We start from the raw sequence: 21,771 nt of genomic DNA on the forward strand, positions 1-21,771 counted from the left end.
AGGGGGTGCAGAGAAAAGAGATTGCTAGAAAGTTTCTTTGCAAAGTAAAGAAAGACATGTTAATGCCCATTTTTTTCTCCCAAAATGACAGATTTTGCCTACTTATTTGTATGACAGTTTTTCATTCTGGTATTTTCTTCTGCTATAAAGCAGTACTTCTATATATTTTCCAAGGAACATAATTAATTTAAAGGCCCTTACTTTGGTCTGTTGGCTTTCACTATGTTTAAGTACATATCAGATAGAATATTTACCACAATACTATTCTAAAAATACAGAGTAGTGCCTTAAAAAGCAGTATGAGAAGGAAACACTTTACCTGGATAGACACTGAAGAAGAGTGAAGTATGACCTACTTGATTAGGGGTCCTTTTTTATTTTTTACACTTCACCCACCTTTTGGCTTTTCAAAGTTGCCAAATTGTTTTTTATTCATCAGATATAGTTCACTTAGTTTAGCTCTTTTCTATTCACTGGTTTCCATGATCTGCCTGTCCACTTTTTTTTTTTTTTTTAAGACGGAGTCTCACTCTGTCGCCCAGGCTGGAGTGCAGTGGGGTGATCTCGGTCCATTGCAAGTGCCACCTCCTGGGTTCACACCATTCTCCTGCCTCAGCCTCCTGAGTAGCTGAGACTACAGGTGCCCACCACCACGCCCAGCTAATTTTTTTTTTTTTTTGTATTTTTAGTAGAGATGGGGTTTCACCGTGTTAGCCAGGATGGTCTTGATCTCCTGACCTTGTGATCCGCCCGCCTCAGCCTCCCAAAGTGCTGGGATTACAGGTGTGAGCCACCGCGCCCGGCCCTGCCTGTTCACTTTTAAAATAGTTGCCATTTGACAGTGCTGGTTTGTTATTCTTCCCAGCTACTCTAGTGTTCCTGCAGCTGATCTCAAATGCAGGAGCAGCAGAGGTACTTTGAGAGAGAGAGAGAGAGAACAGAATGTCAAGAGTCCAGTGGGAGACCAGCAAATTGTGGGAAATCACGTGACTGTATGATTCACATCTCCAGTGAGAGAGAATCGGTTGTTTCTATGTCTAGATCCACCCTGTTATGAGAGTAATACCATCAATAATGTAATTTTAATTGTCTGGATGCTTTGGCGCTAGTTTCAAGAATTAAAATTTTTAGTAGCAAAATTACTGGTCAGATGACTGAGTAGAACTGAATTTGATGACATTTAAATCAGGACAGAATAGTTTCAAACTCTAGAGGTTAAGTATTATGGGAAGGTCAGTAAGTCCTCTGTGTATGTATCTATTGTCATTCAGATGTTCACCTCAGTTCTTTCGCCAACACCTTTTAAATTACCTGATGTTATTTGATTTGTATATTGCTTCCAATAGTAAATCCCTTAAAAAGATGACTTGAATAAGGCTATACTTTAAAAGTTAGAAAACACATTAATTTCAGATTTTGACTTTAGGACATTGTTGTCAAGGGTCAAATCTTACCACAGATTAATTTCTTATGCTCTTTTGTTACACAATTGCCAATGAACTATAACTCATGAATTTGTGTTTTTGCGTACATTTAGATCAAAGGAATTTTCTTCAGTCCTTAGAACGTATAGGAGGGAAAGTCGGTAACATTAATGGTAGGAGAGCGTAACATGGACCTTTCTTTTAATCTATAATTCTAGGACGACATAGACAGCCTAAACCCAGTTCTCAGGGACAACCCGCAGCTTCACGAGGAAGTGAAAGTCTGGGTAAAGGAACAAAAGGTTCAGGAGATTTTTATGCAAGGTAACTATTTTGAAGTTATGCATTAAATTTTTTTGGATCTAGGCAACTTATCATATTTGTTTTTGGTTATTCAATTGTGTGCAATATAAATAGAAGGCCCAGTCCAATATTTTGAGTTATATACATCCAGGAAAATAATAGCAGAGTGATAATAATTTTGATAGAAAGTTGATAATTTCACAAGTGTATTAACTTTATTTGAACTGAATGCTTGTCATGAAATTACAGCCACACAGGTGTTTTGTTCACAGAAAACTGCATATTATGGAATTCTTTAGGTGTGTCTTTCCTGGAGAAGGAAGTATTGTTTGCAGTAGAGGGTTGCCCGCAGCCACAATTGATTTCCTTTGAAGAATGTTCTTTGTATCTGGTAAAGTGGCCTATTTCAGTGCACCTTTTTCAGAAATTTACTGGTCTTGTTTCCTTTGTTGAGTATGTTACAATGTGTGACCTTCAAACCAGTGGGGTTTGACAATTTTTAGCAATTCCCATTTCTGTCAGTAAAATCATGTATTGTAAATACAAGCTTTTTGGAAATTGAATGGAAAGTGAGACAATATGGCATGAACTGTTGTCGAATGTCTTTGTGAATGGAATTTTGTTGTTAAATTCCCATATTTATCTCAACTGTCAACTTCCATGCCGTTAAGCATCAAGAGAGAATCCCAAAGCTGTTTGCTTTATATGGGTATGTACAGTAGTGGATTGTCTACATATTTAATTCTTCCTAGGCTAAATATTCTTTACACTTTTCTGTGGAGAATTTCAAACACATACAAAAACAGAATATTTCAGTGAACTTTCATTCACCTCTCTCCCAGCCCCAACAACTATCAAATCTTGGCTGATCCTGCGCTATCCATACCCCCTTCTATCAAATTTCAGACATCACCCTATTCTATCCATTTTTTTAAACAAAACAATGCTGGAACATTATTCTGAAAAAAGTAATAGTTTTTAAATTAAAAATACTAGGTATTTCAAGTTTTCATTTGTCTCATAAATGTCGAAGATTTTAACAGGTTTGATTTATTTTTTAAAAATTAAGAGATTCAGAAAAGGTCCACACATTGTGATTATTTGGTACATCCCCATTGTTGCTCTTTTTTTCCCTTTCCTTGCAATTTATTTGTTGAAGAAACCAGGCAAATTTTTAAAAAATAATATTTTGTTTCTGCATTGTATCCTTAGAGGAGAAAAGATTAAGGGGCAGTATAGTCCCTATTCATTCTATGCAGAATTATGTGAGGCTGACTCTAAGCTATGTTAAGTAGTGGGAACAAACCAGTGTAAACTGTTTGTTAATGGGAATTGAAAACCGATCATATTTGGAGTTACTCTATAAGCATGTCCTATATTATTTAGAAAAAATAATATGAAGTCTTATTCTTCAATAGTTAGAAAAGACTGAAGTTTATGTAATTGATATGGCTACTAAACAGTGTTTACGCATCACCTCCCTTAAATTATGGCCAGTCAACATCTTCACTTTTCTCTAGATGAACGTATTTAATTTACAGGTCATATGGAACACTTTCTACAGTTCATTGATTTATATATATACATTTAAAGCTGGCAAAGGATTGTTGAATCTGTTACAACTGTAGAAGAAGGAATATCAGAAAAATAAATTCAGTCCCAGATCTTTGACTTAAAATTTTACCTAATCTGTCAACCTCTCACTTTCTTGATTTTTGTAAAAGGGCTAACAATACTTAGGAGAGAGAATTAAATAAGCACTTGAAAATTTTGAAAGCACTTTGTAAATTATTAAGGTACAGCAGTTTTTTCCCTTACAGTTCTTTGTTACAGTATTTGATACCATTTTAATACCTGTGAATTAAAGATCGTTTTCATTTCAGTATCCTCTTCTGTAGAGTGACTTGTTTTGTTAGGCATATCTGAACATCTGCAGATAAATATGTTTAATATTTTTTATTATTTTCTAATGGATATCTATACAAGAATATCCTTTGAAAAAGTGAGTTTAACACAAAAGTGTACCATATTTCATTAAAAATTTTTAGTGCTATATGTATAAATTCACTTAGCCAATCTCTTTTTTAAGACTTTTAGCAGCTTTTTCTGGCTGTGATAGCAAATCAAAATTTATAGTTGTTTATGGTAAAGTTTTGGCAACTAGAAGACTCAAACATCAAGTTGCAAGTTAATCTTTCTGTTTCAACCGTGTAGTCATCTACTGCAGTCTTACTAAGTAGCTTCATAACCTTACTACATTCTACACTACCATAACTTTGCATTTTGAACTGTTCTCTTATTAACTCGTGATCCTAGAAACCTTCCTTCTCTCTTAAAGTACTTTATTTCTATTGAATCAGGAAGTATGTAGGTCTAGTGCAGTGTATATAGTAAATTCAGAATGATTCATTTGAAAGGATATTTACTTCTAAAACATTTTTTTGAAAACTGATAGTTGGATATATTACTATTATACACTAGCTCATGTTTCTTCTAAAAGGCAGTTATTAAATGAAGATGTCTCCATTTAAGATGTTTCTGTTTCTTGTGTTTTTTTTAAGGTCCTTATTCCTTAAATGGATACAGAGTGAGAGTATATAGACAAGACTCTGCCACCCAGTGGTTTACTGGCATAATTACTCATCATGATCTCTTCACCCGCACCATGATCGTTATGAATGATCAGGTAAATAGTTCCACTAATATTTTTGTAGAGATTTTAAAAGTTCAAATCATCCATGCCCCCCAAAATACATCAACAATTTGATACTAAATAATTTTTATCTCTAGGGTTTTTAGTCGTGTAATTCTAGTAAGTTTAAATGTATCTGATATTACATAGAGGTCATTTCAGGTCATAGGGAGACAGCAATGCTCAATTTATTTCAACACTGATAAAATCAGTTCCTAAAATAGAGGCATTAAACTCTTTTAATTGATTAGTCTTTTTTAAATCCTTAGATCAGCTAAAATTTTCTTTCTCAGAGTTTCAGTTTTTCTGTCTCTCCAGTAATAAAAATATTTCCCAAATCATTTCTTTTCATCAGTGAAAACTTAAACACACACTACAGTTCTTCTCACATCAAATGTCAGTGTTGGTATGCTCAATTAAGTTTTATGGTGAATCTTAAGGATTACAAGTTTCCTGTGGAGTTTTTTTTGTTTTTGTTTTTGTTTTTGTTTTTTTTTTGAGTTGGAGTCTCGCTCTGTCGCCCAGGCTGGAGTGCAGTGGCATGATCTCGGCTCACTGTAAGCTCCACCACCTGGGTTCACACCATTCTCCTGCCTCAACTTCCCAAGTAGCTGTGACTACAGGCTCCTGCCACCACATCTGGCTAATTTTTTTGTATTTTTAGTAGATATGGGGTTTCACCATGTTAGCCAGGATGGTCTCAATCTCCTGACCTCATGATCTGCCCACCTCGGCCTCCCAAAGTGCTGGGATTACAGGCGTGAGCCACCACGCCCAGCTCCTATGGAGTTTTAAGTACCAGTCTGAAAGTCTTGAGATTTCAAATTTTTTTTTAACTTAATACAAAAAATACTCATTTTTAAAGCTGTTGTTTATGTAGAAAAAATCGATATTTATACCTTCCTGCCTGATTAGATTGTGGAGATTATCTGATAGAGCGCCGTTATACACAATTCAAATACTTTGGTTAAAATGTAGTTAAAATGCTAAATAAGTGTTACTGTTTCATTGCATTTGATTTTTTCCCTAAAACAGTGACAAACTTTTACCTCTCAAAAAAGCACAAAACTGCCTTGAATTGTTAAAATAGTTTTAACCACATTTTAAAAATTATTCATTTGCACAATTTTTGTCTTTTTCTTCTCCCTAAAGTCTACCTCTGAGTTTTATTTTACAACTGCTTTTTGAAAATTACTTTCTATTTTTAAATAAATAATTTAAAAATTGTTGGCATCTATATTCTTGATACCGTTGTTTTTCAAGATGTACTTGCAGTAAATATATTTAGTTTTTAATTCTTGGTTAGCAGTTGAAATGGTGAGTTTCAGAAGGTTAAAAAGGTAATTTTGTCTTAAGTGAATAAAATAAATTATTATAACAGCATCTTATAAATTAGGGATCCCAAGCTGATTTCTAAACATTTCTACTGAGTAAAGAAATTATACCAAATATTTGATTAGCTCATTCTATTTAATTTTTGTTTTTGTTTTGTATCATGGATTAGGTACTAGAACCACAGAATGTCGATCCTTCTATGGTTCAAATGACCTTTCTAGATGATGTTGTTCACTCTTTGTTAAAAGGTGAAAATATTGGCATTACATCACGACGCAGGTCTCGTGCCAGTCAAAACGTCAACGCTGTTCACGTATGTATGTTATTAGGGATGAATTTCTGTAAAATATTTTTCCTTAGGCTAGTAGAAACCAGGTAGTAAACAATTACTGTTAATTGGTTATTTTTAGAGCCATTATACACGTGCCCAAGCAAATAGTCCCAGACCAGCAATGAACTCCCAAGCTGCTGTACCAAAACAGAATACGCACCAGCAACAGCAACAAAGAAGTATCCGTCCAAATAAGAGGAAGGGCTCAGATAGCAGTATACCAGATGAAGAGAAGATGAAAGAGGAAAAATATGATTATATATCACGAGGAGGTAGGACCCACTTTTTTTTTTAAGGGAATGAAAACAAATAAAAATACATTTTAAAATATGCTTATTTAGTATGAAAAATAAGACTGTTCTTTCTTTAATCCTACAGAAAATCCTAAAGGTAAAAACAAACACTTGATGAATAAAAGAAGGAAACCTGAGGAGGATGAAAAGAAACTAAATATGAAAAGACTTCGAACTGACAATGTTTCAGACTTTTCTGAGAGCAGTGACTCAGAAAATTCAAATAAGAGAATAATAGATAATTCCTCAGAACAGAAGCCAGAGAATGAATTGAAAAATAAAAATACTTCAAAAATAAATGGAGAAGAAGGAAAACCCCATAATAATGAGAAGGCAAGAGAAGAGACCCTAAAAGATAGCCAGCCTCCCTGGGATCAAATACAGGAAGATAAAAAACATGAAGAAGCAGAGAAGCGGAAGTCTGTTGACACTCAGCTTCAAGAAGATATGATTATCCATTCGTCAGAACAATCCACAGTTTCTGATCATAATTCTAATGATTTACTTCCTCAGGAATGCAATATGGATAAAACACATACCATGGAATTGCTACCAAAGGAGAAGTTTGTGTCCAGACCACCCACACCAAAATGTGTTATTGATATTACAAATGACACTAATTTAGAAAAGGTGGCTCAGGAAAACTCAAGTACCTTTGGCCTTCAGACACTTCAGAAAATGGATCCTAATGTTAGTGATTCAAAACACTCTATTGCAAATGCAAAATTCTTGGAAACAGCAAAACAAGATTCTGACCAGAGCTGGGTCAGTGATGTAGTTAAAGTGGATCTAACCCAATCAAGTGTTACAAATGCTTCTTCAGGAAATGATCACTTGAACATGGAAAAAGAGAAGTATGTCTCTTACATTTCTCCTTTAAGTGCAGTTTCTGTCATGGAAGATAAGCTGCATAAGCGAAGTCCACCTCCAGAGACTATAAAATCTAAACTTAATACTTCAGTAGATACTCACAAGATAAAATCCAGCCCATCACCTGAAGTTGTGAAACCCAAAATAACTCATTCTCCTGATTCTGTAAAGTCTAAGGCCACTTATGTGAACAGCCAAGCTACTGGTGAAAGAAGACTGGCAAATAAGATAGAACATGAGCTATCAAGATGCAGTTTTCATCCAATTCCTACTCGAAGCAGTACATTAGAAACTACAAAGAGTCCTCTTATCATTGATAAAAATGAGCATTTTACAGTTTACAGAGATCCTGCACTTATTGGGTCAGAAACAGGAGCTAATCATATTTCACCTTTCCTAAGCCAGCATCCTTTTCCTCTTCACTCCTCATCTCATAGAACCTGTTTAAATCCAGGTACCCATCATCCTGCCTTAACTCCTGCACCCCATTTACTAGCCGGATCATCTAGTCAAACTCCATTACCTACCATTAACACTCATCCTCTGACTAGTGGTCCACACCATGCTGTTCATCACCCTCATTTACTTCCCACTGTGTTACCTGGAGTGCCTACTGCCTCCTTACTTGGTGGCCACCCACGACTAGAGAGTGCTCATGCCAGCAGCTTGAGCCACTTAGCACTAGCACACCAGCAACAACAACAGTTGTTACAGCACCAGTCACCTCATCTTCTTGGACAAGCCCATCCTTCCGCTTCATATAATCAGCTTGGACTTTATCCAATTATTTGGCAGTATCCAAATGGAACACATGCATACTCAGGACTTGGTTTGCCTTCTTCTAAGTGGGTTCACCCAGAAAATGCAGTTAATGCTGAAGCTTCATTAAGGAGGGTAAGTTACATTGTGGTTTGCCACATACCAATATATATTAATGAACATGTACAGATGCTTTTTCAATATTCCATCTATTTTTTAGGTTATTTCCTATTATAAAATATGTGAGAATTTTTCGGTTGTTTTTCCATATACTTAGTAACCTCAAGAGTGGGAGGTGAAACCTCAGAAAAGCCTATTTATAAAAAGAGTTAGTTTAAAGAAGTAAAACTTTTTAGATTGTAATATTTATTTATTATAGATTTAAATTTTTGGTATATTTTCTTTTTCTTTTTATTTTTTGAGATGGAGTCTCATTCTGTTGCTTAGGCTAGATGCAGTGACATGATCTTGGGTGACTGCAACCTCTGCCTCCCAGGTTCAAGCGATTCTTCTGCCTCAGCCTCCTGAGTAGCTGGGATTACAGGTGCCTGCCACCATGCCCAGCAAATTTTTGTATTTTTAGTAAAGACGGGGTTTTGCCATGTTGGTCAGGCTGGTCTTGAACTCCTGACCTTGTGATCCATCTGTGTTGGCCTCCCAAAGTGCTGGGATTACAGGCGTGAGCCACCGCACCCGGCTAATTTTTGGTATAAAAGTTATTATTATACATAATTATAATTATGCAATAATTATATATAATACAAATTATACATAATTATTTTGCTCAGCCAAATTCCCAGAAGTGAAATTTCTAAAATTTTTATAAAATTGTAAGGCTTTTGATATATATTATCAAATTATTCTTAAAAACAAATTGTTGTATTCTCCAGATGTATGTTTGTATATTAATGGTATAGTACAATGTTTGACTATTTAACCCCCTTGTTCCCTTAAGGGTGCTCAAGGTTGCAGATTCCCAGTATTTGAGGGTAAAGCTGCAGCTGAGATTCTGTCTGCCTAACACAGTATTGCTAAAGGTAGTGGTGTAAGGCTGCTGTTCATTCATGAGCTATGTGGTTTCTATAGCAAATTCATTTTTACACTAAAAAATGGTTGTTGAGAGCAATACGAGCCCCAGTATAAAAAATGGAAAAATTGGTATCACTTTTAAACTCCCAGGAGACAACCTTGTCCTTTGTACATCCTAGGATGCTCATCAAGTATCCCCTAGAATCTCTTTTTAACACCTTGTTTGTTTTTGTGGTTAAAAAACACACACATACATAATATTAAATGTGCCATCTTAAACATTTTTAAGTGTACAGTTCAGTAGTGTTAAGTGTGTTCACATTGTTGTGCAGCAGGTCTCTAGAACTTTTTCATCTTGTAAAACTGAAACTATAGCCATTAAACACTAACTCCCTTTCCCTGCCAGCCTTTGGCAACCACCTTTCTTCTGTTTCTATGGTTTTCATGACTTTAGATACTTTCTGTGAGTAGAATGATAGAATATTTATTCTTTTGTTACTGGCTTATTTAGCTTACTACAATATTCTTGAGGTTCATCCATGTTGCAACATGTGACATGATTTTCTTCTTATTTAAGGCTGTATAATATTCCACTGTGTGTATGTGCCCTATTTTCTTTCTCCATTCACCTGTCAGTGGACATTTGGGTTGCTTTCACCTCTTGGCTGTGGTGAATAATGCTACAGTGAACATGGGTGGTTTTTTGTTTTTTTGTGGGTTTTTTTTTTTTTTTTGAGACGGGGTCTTGCTCTGTCGCCCAAGCTATAGTACAGTGGTGCGATCTCGGCTCACTGCAACCTCTGCCTCACATGGGTGTTTTTAACACCTTAAGGTCATCTTTTTTGACAGCTTTCTGAAGTTAAGTGAGATTACAGTTGGGGGTGGTGATTTAGAAGACAATTTTAGTGACTTTCTCTTTCACTCAGGGATATTTTTTACATATAACATTAGTGATGCCAGTAGATAAAAGCATGCTGTTCATCATGCCAAAAGTTTGTGAGAGGAGTCATTATGTTTTGGGTAGACTGTGGCCATGAGTCTTTTTATCATACCCAAGTTGTGATAGATAAACTTTTTTTTTTTTTTTTTGAGTTGGAGTCTCCCTCTGTTGCCAGGCTACAGTACAGTGATGCAATCTTGGCTCAGTGCAACCTCTGCCTCCCAGGTTCAAGTGATTCTCCTGCCTCAGCCTCCCAAGTAGCTGGGACTACAGGTGTGCAACACCACACCTGGCTAATTTTTTTGTATTTTTAGTAGAGATGAGGTTTCACTATGCTGGCCAGGCTGGTCTCGAACTCCTGACCTCAAGTGATCCGCCTGCCTCGGCCTCTCAAAGTGCTGGGATTACAGGCATGAGCCACCATGCCCAACCATGTGATGGGTGAACTTTGATGATAAGAGGCACCAAGTGGTTGATGATGCATTTGCATAAGGTCTACCAGTTTTGAAAGATGTTTCCTGTGGTTTATTCCTGTTGCAAACGTGGACTCCTTTTGGCTCTACTTTCATATGACCTTTGGCCTTTAATGAAGTCTCACCAATGATCCCCACAGTTTATTCTGCACCAGCATCACCACATTTGAGGTTGACAAGATCTCAGTTCCAGAATTATGCTGCCATTGATCACAAGCTTCCCATTACCATTTTGGAGGGTGCCGTTGCTCTTGCGGTAGATGGGAGTCATACTAGAACCTGTATGTTACATAGTCAAACTCAGTGAAGAATCACTAATCACTATATTATCCTCTTTACCAGAATAGAAAGCAGGCCTGGTGACCCAAGTGCCCTACTGCACTCAGATTATTAATTCAAGGTTTCTATTTTTATTGTTGCACTCACATGTTTATTCTGACCCTTCAATCTCATGTCATTAATGTAGCTGCAGCTGCACAAAGATAAGCTAGCTAGAGGAACACAGGAGAGCCAAGAGCTGGCTAACAGATTTGTGTCTTTTTCCTTAACATCCAAAGTCTTGAAAACAGATTTAAGTAACTTAAAAATGGCTTGGAAAGGAGCAGTACTCAGTATGTGTCACATGTATATGGACTTAGACCATGACTGTCTAGCCTCCGTGTTTATAAGTACATAAAATATTTTATTAACTGGTCATAAATGTGTTAAACTAAAAACAAGTGTATCGGATTTTTATTTGTTATATAAAATTACAACATAAAGGAGTAAATTTGAATAACATTTTGAGCAAAAAATAAAAAAGTCTTACCCCCTACTATTGACCAAAAGTGAAGAAACAATACAAGCATAAGACACTGTTATTAAATAATTTTGAATGGCATTTTATAGAGCAAAACTTTGTTGTCATTGCCATAATGGATTGCTGTTTAAGATTTCTGGATCTTATAGAACTGAGGCCGTTTGAGACACATATTTGATCCTTATGTGTATATTTATGTATTTTTCTCTTATGTGGGGTTTATGGCTATAGTGTATGTTTTTAATCTCATAGCAGTATATTTTTGGTGTGACATACTGCTTTTGCATTATTTTGAGAAGTAAAATGTATTCCCTTTGTTACGGAATAAATTAGAGAAAATACAAAGGAGGTTGTATTTTCCTGCTATTTGACTATCATCCTATTAACAAATTCATAAAACATGTTCTGGAAGGATGTCAGTCAGAATATAGAAAAATCCTTAAGCATGTAGTCAGATAGCTGTATGTCTCGATGAAGAGGTTGCTGTCACCTTATATTCAGTTATGAGACAGGCAGCATATTGATGTATAAAATTAACTTTATTAGACCTCTACACCTCCAAGCTTAATGGTACAACCTTGTTTATAGCTTAGAGTGAAATGGGGAGTGCATTTGGGTTTTGAAATGTAATTATCTGCCAATTGTCAGTAAATTGTTACATTGGAAAAGTTAATTTTTTTGATGACAAAAATTGACAAATGAATTTGGTTATAATTTCTATTTCTGATGAAATGTGTTTTAGGAATAATATTCTGTTTTTACTGTTAGCAATATATATTCTTTTGCTGTTAGAATCAGGAAATCATATAAGCTAGGTTCTGTACATGGCATTTATAGTAAATTAAAGGCACTGATTTCAAGATCTGTTTTTAGTAAGATGACAATAAATTATTTAATACTGATAACTTTATGATATGGAAAAATCTGTTTAATTATGTTATTATTTGTCTGAATATTTCTCATAAGATGTATTTAGAAAAAGTTACAAGTTTCCCAAAGAAACTGCTGTTTGAATGAACTAATAAACCACCAAGATCATACCCAGTTCTACTGTGACACGGTGTTTAGCTTTTTCTAGTAACTGAAATCTAGGTTTTTTGTTTCGTTTTGTTTTGTTAATAGAATTCTCCCAGTCCTTGGCTACATCAGCCCACCCCTGTGACCTCAGCAGATGGTATTGGATTACTTAGTCACATTCCTGTCAGACCTTCCAGTGCAGAGCCTCATCGGCCTCTTAAAATTACAGCCCATTCCAGTCCACCATTGACAAAAACTTTAGTAGATCATCATAAGGAGTAAGTTCACCAGTGCTTAAAAATTATAAATACCTTGTTCATAATTTTTCTTAATTCGCCTTTTAAACAGTTAATTTTAAGTTAACACATATCTTAAGATTAGGCTTTGTTCTGTTTTGATATTTCTTCAAATTTATTATAGTATTAGAGTACATGCAAAGATGTCTTTTACGTTCATAATAGAATGATATTGCATAGAAGCTATCTTTGTATTTTGCAGGAAAAAGTGGTTACAGAAATATTTGTGTATTTTCTTTACAGAGAATTAGAAAGGAAAGCTTTTATGGAACCATTACGGTCTGTTGCATCCACATCAGCCAAAAATGACCTGGATCTAAATAGGTCACAGACTGGAAAAGATTGTCACTTACATAGGCATTTTGTGGATCCAGTATTAAATCAATTACAGAGGCCACCCCAGGAGACTGGAGAGAGGTTAAACAAATACAAAGAGGAACACCGTCGAATTCTTCAAGAAAGTATTGATGTTGCTCCCTTTACAACTAAAATCAAGGGACTTGAGGGTGAGAGAGAGAATTATTCCAGAGTGGCATCATCATCTTCCAGTCCTAAAAGCCATATCATCAAACAAGATATGGATGTAGAACGCTCAGTATCAGATCTTTATAAAATGAAGCACTCAGTGCCTCAGAGTTTACCCCAAAGTAACTATTTCACTACATTGTCTAATAGTGTGGTCAATGAACCACCAAGATCATACCCATCCAAAGAAGTTTCAAATATTTACGGTGATAAACAGAGTAATGCCCTTGCAGCGGCAGCAGCTAATCCTCAAACTCTGACTTCATTTATAACATCTCTTTCAAAGCCTCCACCTTTGATTAAACACCAACCAGAAAGTGAAGGTTTAGTAGGCAAGATACCAGAACATCTTCCGCATCAAATTGCATCTCACTCAGTAACAACCTTCAGAAATGATTGCAGGAGTCCTACCCATTTGACAGTTTCTTCTACAAATACACTCCGCAGTATGCCTGCATTACATAGAGCACCAGTATTTCACCCACCAATCCATCACAGCCTGGAAAGAAAGGAAGGCAGCTATAGTAGCCTTTCCCCTCCAACTTTAACTCCAGTGATGCCAGTAAATGCTGGTGGTAAAGTTCAAGAATCACAGAAGCCTCCAACTCTAATACCTGAGCCAAAAGACTCTCAGGCAAATTTTAAGAGTACTTCAGAACAGAGTTTGACAGAGATGTGGAGACCTAATAATAACCTCAGCAAAGAGAAAACTGAATGGCATGTGGAGAAAAGCAGCGGAAAGTTACAGGCTGCTATGGCATCTGTCATTGTGCGTCCATCTTCTAGTACAAAAACTGATAGTATGCCAGCAATGCAGTTAGCTTCTAAAGATCAAGTTAGTGAAAGATCTTCAGCTGGGGCACATAAAACAGATTGCCTCAAACTAGCAGAAGCCGGAGAAACTGGAAGAATCATTTTGCCAAATGTGAATTCAGACAGTGTTCACACAAAATCTGAAAAAAACTTTCAGGCTGTCTCACAGGGCAGTGTTCCCAGTTCAGTCATGTCTGCTGTAAATACGATGTGTAATACCAAAACGGATATAATCACATCTGCTGCCGATACTACCAGTGTTTCCAGCTGGGGTGGTTCAGAAGTAATTTCCTCTTTATCAAATACCATTTTGGCCTCTACATCATCAGAATGTGTATCTTCAAAAAGTGTCAGTCAGCCAGTGGCTCAAAAACAAGAATGCAAGGTCAGCACCACAGCACCAGTTACATTAGCCAGTAATAAGACAGGAAGTGTTGTTCAACCCAGTTCTGGGTTCTCAGGCACAACTGATTTTATCCATTTAAAAAAGCACAAGGCAGCATTGGCCGCAGCTCAGTATAAAAGTAGTAATGTCAGTGAGACTGAACCTAATGCTATAAAAAATCAGACACTTTCAGCCTCCCTTCCTCTGGATAGCACTGTAATCTGTAGTACAATTAACAAAGCAAACTCTGTAGGAAATGGGCAAGCTTCCCAGACAAGTCAACCAAACTACCATACTAAACTGAAAAAGGCCTGGCTCACCAGACATTCAGAAGAAGATAAAAATACTAATAAAATGGAAAATTCAGGGAATTCTGTATCAGAAATTATTAAGCCATGTTCTGTCAACTTAATAGCCTCTACATCTAGTGATATACAAAATAGTGTAGATAGTAAGATCATAGTTGATAAATATGTAAAAGATGATAAAGTCAATAGGAGAAAAGCCAAAAGAACTTATGAATCTGGCTCTGAAAGTGGAGACTCAGATGAAAGTGAAAGCAAGTCAGAGCAAAGGACTAAAAGACAACCTAAGCCAACTTACAAAAAGAAGCAAAATGATTTGCAAAAGAGAAAAGGTGAAATAGAAGAAGATTTGAAACCCAATGGAGTTCTCAGCAGGAGTGCCAAAGAAAAAAGTAAACTGAAGTTGCAAAGCAACAGTAATAGTAAGTCAGTTACTTTGCTTTATCTCAGGTAAAATGGGCTGAATGTTTTAGCTATATTAGTGTGCTGCTTTAAAGATCAGTGAGCTTAAAGGCATCCTTTGTCTTCATTTGCATGCCTTAGCTTTATGTATATGCTCATTGATCTCATTTCTACATTTCACAAGTAAGTACCCTTTAAGAGGAAATGAGAGAACACTTATTCCTCCATTTTTAAAAGACTTGTAGAAATATATATTTTACCTGACAGTCATTGTAGGTAATTTGCATAATTTAACGTGGAATTTAGTAGTTACTCGTAATTTTGGCCATTTCTAAGAATTGTCAAAATGCAGTTATGGCTGTCACACCAAAAGTGGATTCGTAATATCAGCTAAGATACTTACCTCTAACTAGATGTAGTCAGAAAAGAAATTCTGCTCACATATACATATTTTGAGGCAAATTTCTAGAAGACAGTTACAGTTGTCCCTGGGTATACCTGTGGGGGATTGGTTCCAGGACGCCCCCACGGATACCAAAATTCACAGATGTGCACATCCCTTATATAAAATAGCATAGTACAGTCATGTGCTGCATAACAACTTTCAGTCTGTGACAGAATGCACAGCTGGGCACAGTGGCTCACTCCTGTAATCCCAGCACTTTGGGAAGCTGAGGCAGGAGGATCACTTGAGCTGGGGTGGTTGAAGCTGCAGTGAGCCATGATTGCACCACTGCACTCCAGCCTGGGCAACAGAGCAAGACCATGTCTCAAAAAATAAACAAAAAATGATGGAATGTATATATGACAGTGGTCTCATATAAGATCATAAGACTGTGTTTTTACTATACCTCTTTCTTTGTTTAGATACATAAATACTTTGTGTTACAGTTATCTACAGTATAAAGTACAGTAAATACTGTACGGGTTTGTAAGCTAGGTTTGTGTAAGTACATGCTATGAAGTTCCTACAATGAAGAAATTGCCTAATAGTATATGACTATATTTGCATGTAACCTACACACATCCTCCCATATACTTTAAATCATCTCTAGATTCCTTATAATGCCCAACACAATGCTTACACATTACTTCATTTATGTAGGATTGAACATAGTACTCTGCACGTGGCAAATTAAAGTTTTGTTTTTTTGGAACTTTGTAGAATATTTTTTCCCCCGAGTATTTTTGATCCATGTTAGGTTGAACCCATGGGTTTGGAACCCACGGTTATGGAGGGCCAATTTTACTTCAGAGTAATATGAATGTGGACTGTATTTCACTCATCTGGTGACAAAATTGGAAGCTTATGGAAATTACTATCTATTTAATACTGCTCATTCAAACAGTCCTTAACAATAGGTAAAAATTAACATAAGGGGAGGATTGTGGTTTTGTGTATTCATTTCGATGTTAAAGAATTGCCATATTAATAGCTTCACAACTGATTATATATCCTTTGTGGCAACAGCTGGACAAAATAAGAGATACTTAACAGTAATATTCACTATAAAGTGTTTCTATATCATTTTACTCTAGTAGTAGTTTTTCTCAGTTTGCTTATTTCTTTTTAGGTATGTTGCACAATGCAGAAAGCACTTAGTTTCACTATATCCGTGTGTTCATCCACATACAATATATGAAATATCTGTGACAATGTGGACACTCAAGAAGTACTTTCACAAGCACTTGGATGCTTGAAGGCTCCCATTTGTGCCTTTTAACTGAATGAGGTTTTCCCACATGCCTGTGTGGAAACCAGAGGCAAAGTGAAGGAGAGGAAAACAGGAGGATGGAATCATAGAAAAGGACAGTCAGAAAGTGAAAGAACAAAGGACAAACTCAACTAGAGCCAGAGACTGACAGACTGAAATGCAAGCATAGTCAGAAGACAGAGAGGGGGATTAACATCGAAGGATACCTGCCATTTACTTGAATATTGGATTATATACAGTGTTGCTTTTTCTTATGTGTTCCCCTTATTCTCCCTCACTGCCCCCTATGAATTCATAATAGGCTTAGTGTGAGCAATTTAATTGTTTCTCTTCTGTCTTATATGACATTTCCTTTGGTGTTGGGTGTTCAGATACTTGAGTAAAACTTAAAAAAAACAAAAGATAGGTACCTTCCAGGTTTTAATGCTTAGAAAACTCTTATGAAGTTAAATTTATGAAATTAAGTCTTAGTGAAATACGTATTCTCTTTTCATCTTGAGACGAATATACATATTCACATGTAAGAGTTCTAAGAAAGGGGCCAGAATGAGTGCCTTTTTTTTTCCTCAGGTTGTAATATTTAGTCAAATCTCCCCTGCTTGGTAACTAGCATGTAGCTTTAGAGGGCTGTTTTATGACCCATTTGTTCACCAAGTCCAAAGTAATATTAAGTCAATAATAGATGTCATCTATTAATTGTGGACTGAGTTGACTTGCTTTTGTTCTAGGCTACCTAGAAAAGTTTTTTTTTTTTCTTAAATATTTTTTAGAGACAGTCTCCCTACATTGCCCAGGCTGGAGTGCAGTGGATATTCACAGGTGTAACCATAGTGCACGGCAGCCTCCAACTCCTGGGCTCAGGCAATCCTCCTGCCTCAGTCTCCTGAGCACAGAAAAGTTCTTTAAGTTGGGAGTTTTCGTAAGTCAGGGAACTTCTAAATATGAATGGATTATCTACTTCATGGATTAAATAATGTCCACTTTCTTTCTAATGTTTAATAGAATTGTCATCAGTCATGGTCAATCAAAAAGAATGAGTTAGGCTTACACCTCAACTATGTAATATGATTACTTACACCATTATACATGTATAATTATATATTTTATATACACATACACATAATAGTATGTTTCTTAGTACATTAAAGCTAGATATAATAGATTTTGTTTTATCTACTGTTTTGGAATGTCTTCCTCTCTGCTACCTTTTTGTTTCCCTTAATTAAAAGTCAGCTGCTTTTTCTCCACTAATTTTTATGTTTTATTTACTTCTATCTTACATTTTATCTAATTTTTACATTTAATTTTATGATCTGAAATTGCCACTATATTTAAATATATAAATTCTACAATGCAAAACCAGTGGTTTATGATCACAGTTAATTTCTCTATCTCCAAAAAAATATTTTTTAAGGGGGTGGCATATCAGAGATTAATGTTTGGCGAGTATTTCTCTCATTTTCTTCCTCCCCAGTTTTCTGCTAAAGCAGCTATTTGTGGATTTGCTACTAGAGAACTAAGGTTCTTACTATAAATGAAGAAGTATCCATTGAGTTAGGTATTTTTTTGTTGACTAAGTGTCTTAATCTCAAACTTTTAGGTTTTATATATTGCCGGTAAATTATATATATATGGAATTGAAGGATGAAGTTTTATTTATTGTACAAATACTATGACAGTTAAATTCATAAAAGGAGTTAGTTGCAGTCATGTGTGCCCTTGACTAGAAGCAAAAATTATAATATCAAAAGCTCTCCATATGAATTGGGCCTTAATGTCTTTGTACTCATTTATTCTTTTATTGAAAAAAAGTTCTAAATGCCTATTTTGTGTCACATAATTGAGATTTGCTTTGAAATGTCTGATTCTTCACTATAGTACTATCTGAGTTGTTCACAGTGGTATGGTGATCCATACTCTGAACTGTTCCATTATCTGGAATTAAAGGCATATAATAAAAATGGAAATAGACTGTATTTAGTTTATTCTAGTGTAATAAATTGAAAAGTAAATAGATGATTAGAAGCAAGTGTGCCAAATAAAAATTTATCAGCAGTATAACAATTCTATCATTCATTCCAACTTGTAAAAGCTCTGAATATTTTACACAGTTCATAGGAAAAATCCGTCTTTTGCACAATGGAGGAAATAAACATTTTACATAAGTCTTCTGGAAATGGGTTTATACCATAACTGGGAGATGTGGTGTGTGGTTATACACATGGGTGTTTCTCTAGTGGATTAAGCCAAATGGCTCCTTACCCTAAGTTAGAGACAGAGAGGGGAAAGCATGTAATTGTAAAGAATGAGGCAGCAATTCTAGAAGTGCTTAATAATTGGACCTGATTTCAAATGGGCCACTCTATATGGTTTATTTAAACACAGTGCTTTCTAAGTTTCTGCAAGAAGTATGTAGTCTCAGGAGAATAGCTGTACCTCTGATCCACACATTGGGCATAATTAGAAAACACAAGGGTAGGAAATACAGTTTTATTCTTTCAGCATGACAGAAATAGCAAACTATGTAAATCTAATGTCTGACATATAGGTACATTAATATGGGCGCAATAAGTACACTTACAAGTTAGAGCCCACAACTAATTGCTGATCCTAACATAGCTTGCTTTTATTTTATTTTATTTATATATATTTTTAGACAGAGTCTTACTCCGTCACCCAGGCTGGAATCCAGTGGCACGATCTCACCCCACTGCAACTTCCGCCCCCCGGGCTCAAGCAGTTCTTGTGCCTCAGCCTCCTGAGTAGCTGGAATTACAGGCATGTGCTACCGCACCTGGCTAATTTTTGTATTTTTGGGAGAGACAGGGTTTCACCTATTGGCCAGACTGGTCTTGAACTCCTGGCCTCAAGTGATCCACCCACCTCAGCCTCCTAAAGTTCTGGGATTACAGGCATGAGCCACTGCACCTGGACCCCAACAGAGCTTGCTTTTTTTTTTTCTTTTTTCTTTCTTTCCTCTTTTTTGTTTTTTTTGGACAGAGTCTTGCTCTGTCGCCAGGCTGGAGTACAGTGGTGCAATGTTGTCTCACTGCAACATCTGCCTCCCGGGTTCAAGCGATTCTCTTGCCTCAGCCTCCCGAGTAGCTGGGACTACAGGCACACGCCACCATGCTAGGCTAATTTTTTGTATTTTAGTAGAGATGGGATTTCACCATGTTGGTCAGGCTGGTCTCGAACTCCCAACCTCAGGTGATCCGCCCGCCTCAGCCTCCCAAAGTACTGGGATTACAGGCATGAGCCACCGTGCCCGGCCAGCTTGCTTTTAAATAAATACATTTTTAAAAATTTTAATAGACAACATTTAATTTTTGGAGTTCCTCTCGGTCCAGAAATTCTTCTTACTCTCTAGATGATGGATTTCTTGAGCCAATGTTCTTATACGTATTAAACATAAGTCAGTAAATGTGATGGAGCAATGATGTAGAGTATGTAAATAAGTTGATTTTTTTTTTCACATATTAGACTGTATAATGCATTAGAGTTTTGTCCTTTTTACTTTTTTGATGGCTATTTTAATTCATCAATAAAGATAGCCAAGTTAATTTTTTTTTCCTTTTACTTTCTTCAAACCCTTTTATTTTTCTAAAAGATACTGCCACCATCAGTATGTTGATATCAAATGCAGGGTATTATAATAAAGGAAAAATGTTAGGAGAAATAGCTCAGCACCTCTTCTCCCAAATACAGGTTTTATAAAATTACCACTTGTCTTAATGAGCCACACTTACCTTGGAAAATCAGATTATGTATTTCAATAGAAATATGTTGAAACTAACCTGTAGTTTCTAACTATATAAACCTTTGATCTTTACGTTCTTGCTGTGGATCTTGAAAGAGCTTTCTCCTACATAAACCAACTTTTGGTATAGAAGGACTGTATTTTCAGTTATTGATATACACAGAATATGAATGATTCTTATGTCTGCTATTATACATACACGAATATTTAATATTTAAAGAGTTCAGTCAGCTGGAAAATTTAGTTCTGCATTTTCAGTACACTGACATAAGAGTGGTTCATTTGGTTAGTAGAATTGGTTAATAAGTAAATAGAAACGCTGCTGCACTTTTAGTCATTAATCGGTCCCTAGAGCTCTTAATGTCTTTGCTTCTTTACTAAAGTCTTCCTGTATCATCACAATTATATGACTGACTTGAATTTCATCTCAAGGAGTTTAACTGTCTACAAAGCATAATCTTGCTAAAACTTTCCTACTGATTTTACAGCTGGCATTCCTCGTTCAGTATTGAAAGATTGGCGTAAAGTCAAGAAGCTGAAGCAAACTGGGGAATCCTTTTTACAGGATGACTCCTGCTGTGAGATAGGGCCTAATTTACAAAAGTGTCGAGAATGTAGACTTATTCGCAGTAAAAAAGGAGAAGAACCAGCTCACTCACCAGTATTTTGTAGATTTTACTACTTTAGACGGTAAGTGAAAATATGAGATTAGGAAAAAAGTAATTTATTGATTTGATATTGGAAATTATATAGTGTTATTCTGAGTGTCCCTTTTGGATGGGGGAATAAGTCTTTGAGTCTCCATGTTTTGGAAACATTATAAAAGTGTTATTAAATGTTTTTGTGCTAAATTTTAACAATTTCTAACTATTAGACTAAATACATACATTATTACTCATGTTCCATATGACCTTTCTGTTCTGAGAGATTTATTCTTAATGAGAAAATTATTTTTTTCCTTAACAGTTGTTAACCTATATACTAATTTAATATGAATATTACCAAATAATATTTTAAAATTAAAAACTTAAAGGTAGACTTGTAAGAGTTCAACTAAAGAATAGCTGGATAACCCAGACAGTAAAGACTAATTAACATGTCACACTCCAGAATCAGTCATTTCTAGTTGTGAATTCCATCTCTGTCCCTTAGTTCCTGTGTGAGTTTATTAACTGTGATAGGACAACTAAGCCTGTCTCATCTGCAAAATGTAAATGTTAGTACCTACCTAAGAGAGGTTTAATGTAGGTTAAATGAGATAAGTATGCCAAGTCCTTAAGTGTAGTCCCATGCGCATATGAAATG

General features: G+C 35.8%; 1 protein-coding gene across 12 annotated transcripts in view; it reads left to right on the plus strand.

Annotated features, from left to right (window-relative positions):
- The window catches only part of JMJD1C (jumonji domain containing 1C), a 362,577-nt gene that overhangs the window by 308,192 nt on the left and 32,614 nt on the right, over positions 1-21,771 (plus strand). For 9 of the 12 annotated variants that reach the window (XM_009245568.4, XM_063727630.1, XM_054522543.2 and 6 more), the window contains 8 exons: positions 1,643-1,748; positions 4,289-4,413; positions 5,924-6,067; positions 6,165-6,357; positions 6,464-8,142; positions 12,371-12,543; positions 12,805-15,011; positions 20,955-21,156. In XM_009245568.4, coding sequence (XP_009243843.2) covers positions 1,742-1,748; positions 4,289-4,413; positions 5,924-6,067; positions 6,165-6,357; positions 6,464-8,142; positions 12,371-12,543; positions 12,805-15,011; positions 20,955-21,156 — 4,730 coding nt within the window. In that variant the 5' untranslated portion in view covers positions 1,643-1,741. Of the gene's footprint in view, positions 1-1,642; positions 1,749-4,288; positions 4,414-5,923; positions 6,072-6,164; positions 6,358-6,463; positions 8,143-12,370; positions 12,544-12,804; positions 15,012-20,954; positions 21,157-21,771 lie in introns of those variants that run through there. The other 3 variants (XM_054522542.2, XM_054522546.2, XM_009245571.4) reach the window with 3 other exon arrangements.

The sequence above is a fragment of the Pongo abelii genome, chromosome 8, assembly GCF_028885655.2.
Source record: "Pongo abelii isolate AG06213 chromosome 8, NHGRI_mPonAbe1-v2.0_pri, whole genome shotgun sequence".
In the NCBI taxonomy this organism is placed as follows: Eukaryota; Metazoa; Chordata; class Mammalia; order Primates; family Hominidae; genus Pongo; species Pongo abelii.